Genomic DNA, 13,243 nt, shown 5'->3' on the forward strand with positions numbered 1-13,243 from the left:
TTCTGCGATCGTCCGGGAGCCTGGGGCACGCTGGGGCCAGGGAAAGCCACCGTGGCTGCGGGCCGGGGAGGCCATGATCCGGATAATCCTCTCTGCCTGACTGTCACAAACAGGACCCGCGCGCGCCCGGGCAGCGGCGGTGGTGTTCGCCGGAGAAGGGAAGGGCTGCAGGGGGGAGGGAATGGGGGGTGGCGAGGGCGGGAGGCGGGGAGACCGGGTGGGAGCCTCCTCCCAACGATGACACGCACCCCTTCCTTCTCGCTCCCTGCTTTCGAGTTTGCTTTATTCCCATCCCAACCTGGTTTACCCCTTGCTCTGTTCTCCCCCTCCGTTGGCCGTCTTTCCTCCTCCCGTTTGCGTTGCAAAACATGGCCATGCCATCTGCAAAGGTGTCGCGATGCACTTCCCCAAATAACCGGTCCGGCGCGCCGGCCCCTAGGAGCCCTCCGGCCGCGGGGCGCACACCGATCCTGGTGCCCCGGGTGCCCCGCACCAGGCCTCGCAGCCTGGGCGCAGTTGCACCGCGCGGGGCGGGGCGCAGCAGTGCGGGCTCCAGGGGACACCCGCGCCCTGGTCCGGGCACTCGGGCCGGTTTCCGGTACACGCGGGGAAATCGCCTCCTGCCAGTGTCTGCGCGCTCGCCCCCGCCTCCGCCGCCTGGATTGCATTATTATTTTTATCCGGGTTGCCGTTTGCGGCAGATCCTGGTGAGCGCCGGGCTGGCCGGACTGCTGGGGGTGGGGGCTGGGGGTGGAGGGAAGTTGGACGCGGATCAGGCAGGAAAAAAAAAGTTTGGCAGGGCTGCTAAGTAGGGTGGGGTGGGTTGGAAGGGGGCGGCGAGCTCCTGCGGCTCGCGTCTACGCGCCCTCGGGGCCGCCGCGAGTGTGTCTGCGCGTGAGTGTGAGTGTGTGTTGTGCGCGCCGGGGCCAGTGCGTCGGGAGCAGCGGCGCCGGCAGCCGCTCCTGCCCGCGCCCTCCCCGGGAGCCCCGGGAGGACGAGGCGAGGTTTGGTGGCGGGGGCAGGCGGGGGTGGCGTGTGCGTGTGGCCGTGAGTGTGAGTGTGAGTGTGCGCGCGCGAGCGGCAGAGAATCAGGAAGTCACAGCGGCGAAGCGCACACAGACATGTTTGATCGCCGTGACATGACGCGCGCGAGGGAGGAAGCGGCGGCGGCGGCGGGGGCCGGGCCGCGGGCTCGGGCGCGGGCCTAGGGCTCCGGCGGGGAGCCCGGCTCCGGGCCGCGGGCCGCGCCGCCGCTGCAGGCTCGGCGAGCCCCGCGCCTCTTTTTGTTCGGCGTCCCCCAGGTAAGGAGCCTGCGCCGCCGCCGCCCGCTGCGTGCGGAGCTTTCCAGCTCTTTCCCTGCCGGCCCCCTCCGGGCTCCGGCTCGCCTTTCCTGCAAAGTCAGGCGGGCGGGGGACTCGGGCTCCCTGCCCCCCGATCGATCGCGTGGAAAACTTTCCAGCGGGAGGCACCGTGAGGGGGAGGAAGAAGGCCTTGCTGGCTGCTGTCGCTTGTCAGTTCTTTCTCCTTCGGGTCCAGAGACTGGAGTCGCTGCGTCTTGGGGCTGTTGCACATTCAAACTTCGGGCCTAAACGTCCCTCCAACTCTCGCAGGATTTACTCCAGCAATAACATAAATATTCAAAGTCGTCCACTTGGTCTTACCAGGCATTGGGATTTTTTAAGAGAAGGAGACAGGCTTGGGAGTCGAGGGAAGTGGGGGTGTTGTGCAGAATTCATTCCTTCTTTCCTGTCTGCACCGGTTGTTATGTAATTTAGTAGCACATGGGTGCAAAGCCCACACTGGGCTTCTCCCTTCCTTTGTTTATGTAACTTTTGGGAGAGTTTTGCAAGGTTGTCGCCTTTTCTCGCTCCTCCCTAACCTGATGGAGGTTGGTGCTTTTGAAAAAGTAAAGCGACCCGGGTCAGTATTTTCTGGAGAGGTGTCATCATTGTCTCTTGGTCATTATGTAGGCTGTGTTCCTAGGATGTGTAATGTGATAACAAGGAGCACGTTAAGGAGACACGTTTGTCTAACTACATCGAGTGGTTATTTTTACCGTCTCTGCGTTACCAATAGCAGAGTTAAATTTTAAAATTCCTTTCCAAAGGACTTTTTAATTTACACCTGGTTGTGCCATATTTGTAGGAACAGAATGCTTGTATGAACAGAAAGATTGTTGCTTGCGAGTTGAATAGAAGAAAATTCCTGTCTAACCATCTACGACTCAGAAACCCTTGAGAGCTGTACTAAAATAAAAGCCATCCCCAATGTCGTGTGTATATATAAGTATATACTGATATATGCACATTCGAATGTTTCAGTAATACCTTCCACTAGTTATTTGGGGGACCACTACCCCTGGCTTGTTTGCCAACGCTAGACTTGGTCGGCTTCCAGCCTACTTCTAGCACATTGGTGGTGTTAAGAGGTGTGGCAGGTTTGAATCCCAGTTGGTGCATTGTTATGCAAATTGAGGCACACTTTCTCTTTTAGGAATCTAATTGCCCTTTTATTCTCCTGGACTTTTTTTTTTTTTTAAGCTCCCTGACAACTCAAATGTCTGCTCTTGGAAAGGGGGTTTGGAGATGCCTATTAGGTGCAAAAAAATGTTGATTGAAAGTGGACTGAGGGAAAAAAGCAAACCTGTAGACTGAGGTCCATCTACTTTGTTGGGGGCATTCAAGAGAGATGCCATATTGGTAAAGAATGCTGTGAAATAAATTAGGATTTGGGGGTCTGAGAACCCTGAAAGAATTGGCACAGGAGAGCGAGTGCTTCCTTCGATGCGGCCCTTCTCTTGTGAGTGACATCAGTTCCATCCCAGCTTCGGGACCTCACTGCACTGTGGTATTTCACAGAAAATATTCACCACAAGAGTGTGTTCAAAGCAGCCTTAGATCTTTTCTCTTGTTCGTTTTTAAAGTGGTTTTTGAGCATTTCTCTCGTCAAGTTTCTTGAAAAGTGCTTTGACCAACACCTGAGGCTTGGAATTGACCAAAAAAAAAAAAAATTACCTCTGCTTGTATTATATTGTTAATGCTTGAATTATGTTTAAAACATTTCTGACAGTATAACTAGAAAGTAACACTTTGGCAAATAATTATTTAAAACTTTTTCTTTGATTAGGTTTAAGATAGGTCATTTTACAGACCAGTATAAAAGAACATCTGACTCTTTGCTGGGAGATAATTGTGATACCCGCCTTATATTACTGTAACATTCTGACATTTCATTTTAAGGCCTTATTATGTATTGGAGCAAGACCATAAAACAGAAAACTTTCATAAATTATAAAAGTGGTGCTATCCTCCAGTGTTTTCATGGTTTTTTTTTCCCCTTTAGAAGTCTTCCTTTGTAAACAAGGCCTTTGTTTGTCAAACTCTCCTAGGTCAGCAGGTTTTTGATGCTCCCGAGAAATAATAAATCACTATTTATGACATCTTGACACGCTGCCATGAGAACAACTGAATTGTCACAGATATAATGCTAAGGAGCGTTTCCCAGCGCTAGTACATTGAGGGTGTATTGGTAGGTCCTGATTTAACCACCAGAAGTTTTGATTCTCGCTGTTTCTGGTCAAGACAATTTTAAGGGAAGTCATGGACAATTTGTTGCTTAACATGAGTGGCCTTAGAAAGCTCTCTATAAATGAGTCACGCTTCTCTTCTGCAGTATTTCTGGTGAACTGATGAGAAAATTTCCCTAATGTCAAAAGCCACATTTGGGAGCTGCTTCTTTTTTTTCTTGTCACTTTTTTATATAAAAGAATTATCTTGTGAATTGCTCCTTTTCCTTAAATGTATTCTGTGGATTGTTTTTGACCAATAGAGGATGCTGAATTTTCTGTCATCTTTGAAAGAGTTTGTATTATGGAAATTTTGTCTCTAGTCAGTTACTAAAGTCATGGATCATTCCATAAGTAGTTGGGAATAGAAAATGCAGAAGGTGGTAAATAATTTGGTAGAGTTTTTAGGAAGGCCAGGGGTGTTTATTTTTTCTACATAGAAAATCATGACTTTATATTTACCAGGGAATATGGAAGTCTAAAATTTAGTTCTCTCAGAGTCATTGTGAAAGATAGCATATTTATTTGCCTAAGATATTTATCACCAAGTTAAATGGGACCTTGCAACCTGAGTTTGGAAAACTTTACAACTTTATTACTGTTTATTATGACTTTATTTTTTCTCGTATTAATATAGTAGTTTTCCTTGAAAATGTTCAGGTTATGTTAAAGAGAGCTTTTTAGTAATACAAGTCCTAAAGATAAAGATACTTGAGTAATTAAACTTTAGCAAAACATATAATAGAGCTGATGAAATTCAGGAGCTAAATAGCTGGGTGTTTCGAATGTTGGGTATAAACCACTCATTAATTCACTCATTTGGAAGAATGCTTTAGATATGGAATATGGGATTTTTGACTGAAACTTTGTCGTAAATGATGCCCTTCTAGACTTCTGGATTTGTAATACATTATTATGTAACTGGAGGCTACTATGAATTGTGATGTTTTATTAGAAATATAAGACTTCCAGGACATTCAGACAGTTATAATCAGGCTATATGTCTCTATGATGTAAAACCTTTAAAAATATCACAATGTTCTGTTGTAGGTTTAGATGTGGAAGCATCAGCTTAACCATCAGTCTTTTACCAACATATCATCTACTTCTATGCAAACAGTCATGTTTTAGAAACTTTTTAGAAACTGATCTAATTTAAATATGAGTTGGCCCTTTTGTAAATTGATGAATGGAATCCACAGAAGTTGAAATACATTTCAAGTTTAAAAACCATTAAATATAATTATAACTCCTCCTTCTGTTTTTTTTTTTTTTTATACTGAATTCAGAATTTGGGAGTTAAAATTACTTAAAAATAGAAAAAAATCTCTGACCAAATGGATTGGGATAAGTTGGTTTACAGGCTAACAGTAGTCCAAAGGAAATTCTCTGTCAGTTTGTATTTAGATTGTGATTTTCCTTGTTTGGGATGGCTGTATATTTCTTTACCTCCTTCATGTTGTATATTCTAGTTTTTACCATCCCCTGGGAGATGTCATTGAACTTGGAAATTGACTGTCCATGAGGAAAGCTCTCTCCCGTCTCTTCTCCCTGTGCTTTGTTGAACTGGGCATATAATAGCTTTGCAAATATTTGCAACTCTTTTGTAGTTTATTGTTGTGCTGTATCCTACATGTACTAGAATGCTATTAAGCCAAGTCCAAAATTCTGTAAAACATAAATGATCAGCAATTGAGAACTTGTGTGTTTTAAAGAATGTACCTGGGGCTGGCCTGGTGGCGCAGCAGTTAACTTCACACATTCCACTTTGGCAGCCCGGGGTTTGCCAGTTCGGATCCCGGGTGCAGACATGGCACCGCTTGGCAAGCCATGCTATGGCAGGCGTCCCACATATAAAAAGTAGAGGAAGATGGGCATGGACGTGAGCTGAGGGCAGTCTTCCTCAGCAAAAAGAGGAGGATTGGCAGCAGATGTTAGCTCAGGGCTAATCTTCCTCAAAAAAATAAAGAAAGAAAGAAAGAATGTACCTAACCATTTAAACATATGAATAGCAAATAGCAGAGGCCATGTGAAACATGGAGAGATCAGGGTAAGCTCTCTTGGGTCCTTGGGTTGATAAGGGCTTCAAGATGGGGTAGGGTTGCTGCTGGAGGAGGATGGCTGTGGGGGTGCTGATCATCATCCGAGATCAGAAGAAAGCCCTGAGATGGCAGGGACCTGTGCAGCTGAAGAACCTGTGGGAGGACCAGTGTACCCGTTTTGACCTGGTTGCCCAGGGCAAGAGGTTCCAGTTGGGGAGAATTTTCGGAAGATCAAGTTGGAGATGGTAGAAAGACTTGACTCCCAGGCTGCATGAATATTTTATACAGTGTTTTGGAGGCTTGTCTCTCAGAAGTTTTGAGCAATTCATGAACAAAAGCGATTTGAGAGTAATCTGGCAGATGGAGGATTCAAATTCAGAGTGGGAATTGAAGCCATTATAAGGATCCTCACAGTAATGCACAGTTTTGTACAATGGCTCACAAGGTGTCTTCATAGCTAATATTTTATTTGATTCATTCCAAAATTGAGCCTGTAGCTGGCTACCAGCATGCCTATTCTGTAGAGGATGAACTTGAAAGTCAAAGAAGTCAAATGAACTATGTGGTGATTTTTTTAATTGTAAATGGCCATCATCCATTTTAATTGCAGGAAGCTTAAAGGGTTCTTTCTTGAATTTGTTGCTGTTATGAAGGTGGGGCAAGGGGAACATATCAAAGCTCGTCCATCATATAACCAGGGTTTGTTCAGCATATAATGATCCAGTTTTACTGCTAAGTCAAAGTGTGCCATCTCAACCAGAAAGGTGTTTAAAGTATGTACTTTAGATTCTTCTATGTTTAATGTATAAATAAAATTATCTGAGCAGACAGAGAAGGAAGTGGCTATCATTGATTCCTTTTTTTTTTTTTGAGGAAGATTGGCCCTGAGCTAACATCTGTTGCCAATCTTCCTTTTGTTTTTTCCTCTCCCCAAAGCTGGAGTACATAGTTGTATATCCTCGTTGTAGGTCATTGTAGTTCTTCTATGTGGCTTAATGAGTGGTGTGTAGGTCCCTGCCTGGGATCAGAACCAACGAACCCCGGGCCACTGAAGCAGAGTGCACAAACTTAACCACTTGCCCCAGGCTGGCACCTTATCATTGATTCTTATCAGTGTCCCAAATGAGGTTGCCTTACAAAGGGGCCTAACAGAACCTAGGAAGGATGGGTGTACATGTAAATATACATGAAATACTACATTTCAGGGTGTCATGCTTTGAAATTAGCTTTTGTTGGTTTGGTTTGATTCTGACCAATTGCCTGGCAGTTTGGTGTTCAACTGAATTTTAGAAGTGATAACTGCCCATGATTACCTTTATGACTACCAATGGACGTGAGTCTTGGGTTAGAGAGATGCTCTGCTGTGGTGTTTTTTTGTTGAGTGGCTTCTAGTACTTTCTCTTAAAGACCCTTTTTAAAAGAATTTTTTCCTTTTGTGGAAATGTTGGCTGTCTTCACCGAGGAGATCATCGAATTTCATCACAGGTAGACTCTTCTAAGAACTGACTCATGGAATCCACAGGGTGATAATGTTAACAGCCAGGTTCCTGTGGGGGCAGTGCCTGGGGGTCACCGGGCAGTAATTAGCCGCTGCAAAGTTTGTTCTTATCTTTTGTCTTGCACAGAGCTGCCTCAGAGCCTTTGCCAGGTCTGACTCTGGGCAAGGACGATCCCAAGGCAGTTTATTTAAAGTGAGGGCAGCCGCCCACATCCTAATTTGTTTCCTTGACTGAAGGATGACGCGTTCACAGAAGCCTAACAAACAGAGCATAATTTTAATCCCACCGCTTTTTCAAACATCTTCGACGTTGAACGGTAAAACGACAGGAAAAACCACAAGAGAAATGTTTTCCATACTTTTCCAGAGTTTCGGTCCAGCAACATATCATGTTAACTTGAAGCCCAGTGTGGTTTTTATCCGTGGCACAAATCATGTTGCACACTGTTTAAAGTTGCATGTCTCAGACCAAGAAGCAAGAGCTTTGGTAATGTTTCATCACCTATCCTGACAACCTTGGCCTCTAAACCAGAAACTTTGGGTAGATTTATTTCCTTTATCTTCATTGCTGCTCTCCTTACCCACCCTCCACTCCCCTATTAGGCACAGCAGTGCTGTGTCCCAATTCTAAAGATATTGCTACTTCTGGTGGGGGAATTATCAATCCGGTTATAGAGAAAGCTACATTGCAAACAAGAAGCCCTTCAGGCTGAGAGAGATGTTCTGAATCAGCAAACAGATGTAGAAAGTACACTTACCTTAACTGTCCCCTGAGCCTTATTGTTCCCAGGTAACAGCCAGAAAAAAGACTTGAGTTATTTTTAGGGATGTGGACTGGGCCTAATTTTGATTTCTAATATTCTGCCTTTGACCTGTACCCCAAAGTCTTTCTATAAATGCTGCAGTGATAAAGATCTGCTGGAGAGCCAGCATTTCCCCACACTTCCTTATGATGTCTGGTGAAGAGTTATTTAAGAGGTGTCATCTAGCCAAGGTGGTTGTGCTTCCCCAAACTTTCTCTGTGACTAAAAAACACGTTTCTGGGAAACTTTTTTTTTTTTTTTTAACTTCAAGGCCTGGCTGAAATGCTGCCTTCCCCAGGAGGCCTCTGCTAATGCCCTTTTTTCCTTCCTCCACCCTTCAAGCTGCAAGCCGTCTCTCCTGCCCCGTGCCTGCATTGGATGCTTTAGCTGTGGCTCTCTTGTCTTGTGGGATCTTCGATTTGTTCTCTCAGTGTTGTTTATGGTTTAAGTCCTGCTTCCCTGTCAGACTTGCAGAGGCCTGGGGTACGCCTTCTGGTCATTTTTATATATCCTGCAAGCCTGTGCCCAGTGGAGATTCAGGACAGTGGGGAATAGACAAGTAAAACCAGCCTTCTGGATGTTCGATTAAATGTCATCAGCTATTTCTTCAGTTCGTGACATTGTCTCCGATTCACATTCCCTCTAGGGCTTTTCTTTACTTCTCTGTCCCCGCCTAAATTCATATATTATCCCAGCCAAATCTTAACCCTTGCAAAATCTCTCTGCCATTGCTTCATCTTTGTTTCTACACCCTGTGTGTTGTTGCTCTGGCCCAAGTGAAAACTTGCCATGCTAGGGAATGGCCTTGCCTGAGGAGTGTCGCTGCTCAGTTTTGGGCTGGGAGTGAAGAGATAAAAAGTTCTACTTATAGATGTGACTTTGGGCAAGCTATGTGGTCCCTTCCTGGCCTCATCCTTTAAATGGGGATGTGGCAAAATGTCTCCTCAGTTCAAGTCACTAAAATTACTATGAAGCACATGTGGGTGCATTTAAATATTACCGCAAGTGTGGGGGTCTTTGGTATTTCAGTTGATTGCAGTAAGAGAGTAAGGTACACGTTTTGTCATAGTTGTCACGGTTGGACCAGTGACCCTTAAAATCCCATGAACTTGAACTCCTTTTCATATGCAGATGGGTGTGCTGAAGCTTTCAGCTGAGGGGTAAGGAAGGTTGGGCTGCGGGAAGATGTCCATCCATGGTGGCAGGAGTTGTGGGAAGCTCTGAGGACTTTTATTTTTAAAAACACACACTCCCCAGTTGTAAAGACAGGAACGTCAGGGCGAAAAAAAGACAGGGTGTACTGCTGAAAAATTCTTGGCTAAGAACACAGCGGCATGGCCCTCAGGGAGTGCTGGTCTGAGGTAGAGAGAGGCGTAATGGGGGAGGAGAGGGGACTAGCGATGCCTATGTATGGGGAGGTCTCTGTGCCTTACCTCCCCCCACACACACAGATAACATTTTTTTCAGTAAAGTAGCCACATAATTGTGGAACAGGTCGTTCTTTTCTGTGACAGTGTAAAACTCCTTCCTGCCCAACATGAAAGAGAAATAGGTTTTGAGTATTATCTTGTGGACAGACCTACTATTACCTTATCAGGTTATCTGAACCCTCTTCCCTCCCCCATCCCTACCATGTCTGCTGCCACCATCGCGGCCCCATCTGCATCATTTCATTGGTACCTTGAAGAAAAGAAATAAAAGGGTTCGGATTCTTAGGGATCCCAGTAGGGTTGGTGAGGGAGAAGCTGAGTTGGCCAGTACTGGAGGTTAAGCCTTAACCACAGTAAATTAGGAATAACACTTGCCTCTGCTTCAGACTTGCACCTCTTTGTAATTTATACCCCCGAGTTGCTTTACACTGTGGAAAAGTTTAATTAGGTACTCAAGCTGTACGATAAAGTTGTCACCAGGAATGAAGAGGAAGAAGTAAGAGGCCGGGACTAGAGCTGCGTGTCTGAGAGGAGCGCCTCTTCAGTACGCTTGAGTGATGGCAGCAAGGTGCAAATCCGGGGACAGGCCAGGTCTGCCATGGAGGTTCACTGAGGAACGCCACCACACCCAGGACTGGAGGAAGTCTGCGAGATGCTCCAAGTCAGGGACAGACAGGTGGAGGGAGCCTTGAGATGCTCCTCTCTCGGGCCAGAAGAAGCCTAGAGACCCTAGAGGAACAGCACTTTGCCCAGGGCCCCAGGGTTGGTGGTGGCCCTAAGAGTAGAAGATGAGACGTCCAGGTCTCTGGACTCCCAGACAGAAGCCAGAGAGTGTCACATTCAAATTGTGTGACAGTCCAGATTCCTGCCATTCATTAGCTGTGTGGCACAGCCAAGTTTCCTCATTTGTTAAACTTTGCTATTTCTCTGAGCTACTTTCTCATTTGTTCGTCTGTTCTGTTGCGTGGACACATTCATTCAGTCCATGCATCTGAAGGTCCTCTTCTTATTAAAAAGTCCCCTATAGAGCATGTTCCTATGTTAACATTCCACTTATATGCCCATACTTTCCCATTTCCCTTCTCATATTTTTTTTCCCTTAAAGAAGTTTTTAATAGTTTCCTTTAACAAAAAACGAGGAGCATTTTTATGGGACTGTCTACAAGTAATTACAACATTCTACGAGATTCCCAGATGAAAGTGATCATATATGCAGAAAGCAGTTAGCATTATGGGATAATATATATTAAAATATAAAACGTGAAAAGTAAGACTTACCAGGCTAGCCAAGTATTTGTATCTTCATTGTTCAAACTGTAGTATGTTACCCTAGGAGCTATTGAAGCCCATTTCAAGGTAAACCATAACAGGAAGTAAGCAATTTCCTTTTATTCACTAAAAACTAAAGAGGTGCATTAGTTTGCTGAGATACATGAAAGAACATTATAACTTGTAGTACCCCTGAATTGACGTCAGCTTCCTAAATTTAAAATGCTGACTGAACATGTGTGTGTGTCTGTGTATGTGAGGGGGTGGATGCAAAACAAAATGTGACTTCCGCCTGCTTTGTTAATCACAGAGAATAAATAATAACACTGGGCTCTCTAGTGAATTGAAGGCTGTAATTCACCCTCGAGCTCCCCTGTTGTTTTAGAAACCACTTGAACTGGGTTCTCTGAGGCCCGTCTTGTATCAGCAGACCAGTTTGAGTGATCCCCTGCTTATAATCACCCCATAGTAGCCTCTCGTCCTTGCCTGTTTTAGCCTTAATCCCTTTATCAGAATGGCCTAAATTCCTGCCTACACTTTTAAGATTTCTTTGTTTGAACACACCTCAAACACTGGTTACTCCCCAATTTTTTATTTATAAAACAGTAGACTGTGTTACTAGTTTGCCCTTGAAATTTTGTCTGCAGTTCATTCAGATCTTTTTTGAGCCCTTACTACATGCTGGTTGGAGGTGCTGGAGATACAGGAGTGAAAGAGACCAAGACTCTGCCATCATGGCCCTCACATTCTAGAGATTCAGTGAGAGGGGACAGTAGGTAGCTAAGAATGGAAAGAATGTTTTCTTTTTGTATTTCCCCTCTTAACTTCTCATTTCGCTGTGGAAAGAGCCATGCTATGGGTGACTGGGCCCCTATAGTCTGATTCCATCCCTGCCACTAAGTAGTAGATAAGCAAATCACTTAGGATGTCTCATTCTGTATCTTGTGAGGTTGACAGCAGGCTGTGTGTACAGGTACTTGCCCCCAGATATTATCATAATATCTAACAATTGCTGTCACTAGTGGTATTTAGCTGTCTTGCTGGGATCATTGGTATCCATCAGAATTCAAAAAACAGCTTGTTTGCTCATTTTGGTCCATATCCAACTGCAGTGGTACCCACCCCATGAGGCACTTCTCTAGTGGGGATGCTGAGAAATCTTAGAGGATGGGTGATGGAATATTGCTTTGCCGAAATTGGAGAACCAGAATTTCCACACCAGTCTGTGGTGGGCCCCAATCCATTAGTCATGGATGACTTCCCTCAGGAGTCCTGGACCATGGAGAGGCCTAGGACAAATCCCTGGCCTTAACTGTCCAAGTGGTCTACAATTAATTAGCTGGCAGGAAGACTGCATCTTAAACTCTCCCTTCTGATCGCTTCTGGTGCAGTCGAGGTGGTGGGGCAAGTGATGCTAAGTAAGAGTAGCTGCTTATTGTGCCAGGCTCAGGGCTGGGTTTTTCACAGGTACCATTGCATTTCAGTCTCAACTAGTAATTGTATAGTGGGTCTTTGAACTTGCATTTGTCTGACTCCCATAACCTCTGCTTTTCCCATGATTGGGAATTCTCTTTCATTCTCAATTTATGAAATTATAATTTTTTTCCCCTTTTAACTATCTGCAATTCTCTGTGAGTTTTGAATGCCCATTTACTTATGAAAATGGGTCTTGATTGGATAGTTTTTTAGGGGTTTTATGTTTTAATGGCTTTAGGGGGTTAATAACTTGTAAGGTGCCCAAGCCAGTAAGTAACAGAGAGCATCTGTTGACTTCAGTAATAAATTTTAAACTTGTTTAGAATTCTGCTTATGTGTTAAATTTGAGTTTCTCCAGTGAGTCCTTTTTGTATCTTAGATGATTTATATCTTTCTGGGGAATCATTTAGAGTGTTTTTTTCTTTTAAACAAGTGGTCTTCATAAAGACTAGGGCAGATGGATATATATCACACTTACTCAAACATCTGGACTAGACAGGGCAGTTCTGTTTGATGTTTGTTACAGAAATGGCACCATCAAATACTAACAACTGTTTTATTCTAATCTTAACATCATGTTTAAAACATTCCTTTCTCTTTTCTTCTTTCCAACTCAGTATCACTCTCCTGACTGGCAGAGACAGGAGGAGTAGATGTCCACGCCCACAGACCCTGGCGCGATGCCCCACCCAGGGCCTTCGCCGGGGCCCGGACCCTCTCCTGGACCCATCCTTGGACCTAGTCCAGGACCTGGCCCCTCCCCAGGTTCCGTCCACAGCATGATGGGGCCAAGTCCTGGACCTCCGAGTGTCTCGCACCCTATGCCTACCATGGGGTCTGCCGACTTCCCACAGGAAGGCTTGCATCAAATGCATAAGGTAAGAGCGCATTCTCCCGTTCAGTCTTGTTTCCTGAGTCGTGGATGGCTGATATTCCTGATAACCCCCCTCTCTTTTGTCTACTATTGTTAACAAGAGAATCAAGCTAGGTCTCTGTCATATCTTGTATATTATTAAAAACATACCTCCTGAGGCTCTTTTCTTGTTACAGATGTCGCACCGGGCAGGAAGATCAGATCTTGGCTTTAGAAAAATCCGAGATAAAATATGCGGTTCTGACGGTTAGATCTGTGATTTGTGGGTTACAGGTATTTTGGCTCA

General features: G+C 45.0%; 1 protein-coding gene across 1 annotated transcript in view; it reads left to right on the forward strand.

The window, feature by feature from the left end:
• Positions 1-1,010: 1,010 nt before the first annotated feature.
• SMARCA2 (SWI/SNF related, matrix associated, actin dependent regulator of chromatin, subfamily a, member 2) overlaps positions 1,011-13,243 on the forward strand; it is a 164,357-nt gene continuing 152,124 nt past the window's right edge. The window contains exons 1-2 of the mRNA XM_046665065.1: positions 1,011-1,301; positions 12,701-12,961. Coding sequence (XP_046521021.1) covers positions 12,737-12,961 — 225 coding nt within the window. The 5' untranslated portion in view covers positions 1,011-1,301; positions 12,701-12,736. The remainder of the gene's footprint in view (positions 1,302-12,700; positions 12,962-13,243) is intronic.

This window comes from Equus quagga, chromosome 6 (genome assembly GCF_021613505.1).
Source record: "Equus quagga isolate Etosha38 chromosome 6, UCLA_HA_Equagga_1.0, whole genome shotgun sequence".
Classification (NCBI taxonomy): domain Eukaryota; kingdom Metazoa; phylum Chordata; class Mammalia; order Perissodactyla; family Equidae; genus Equus; species Equus quagga.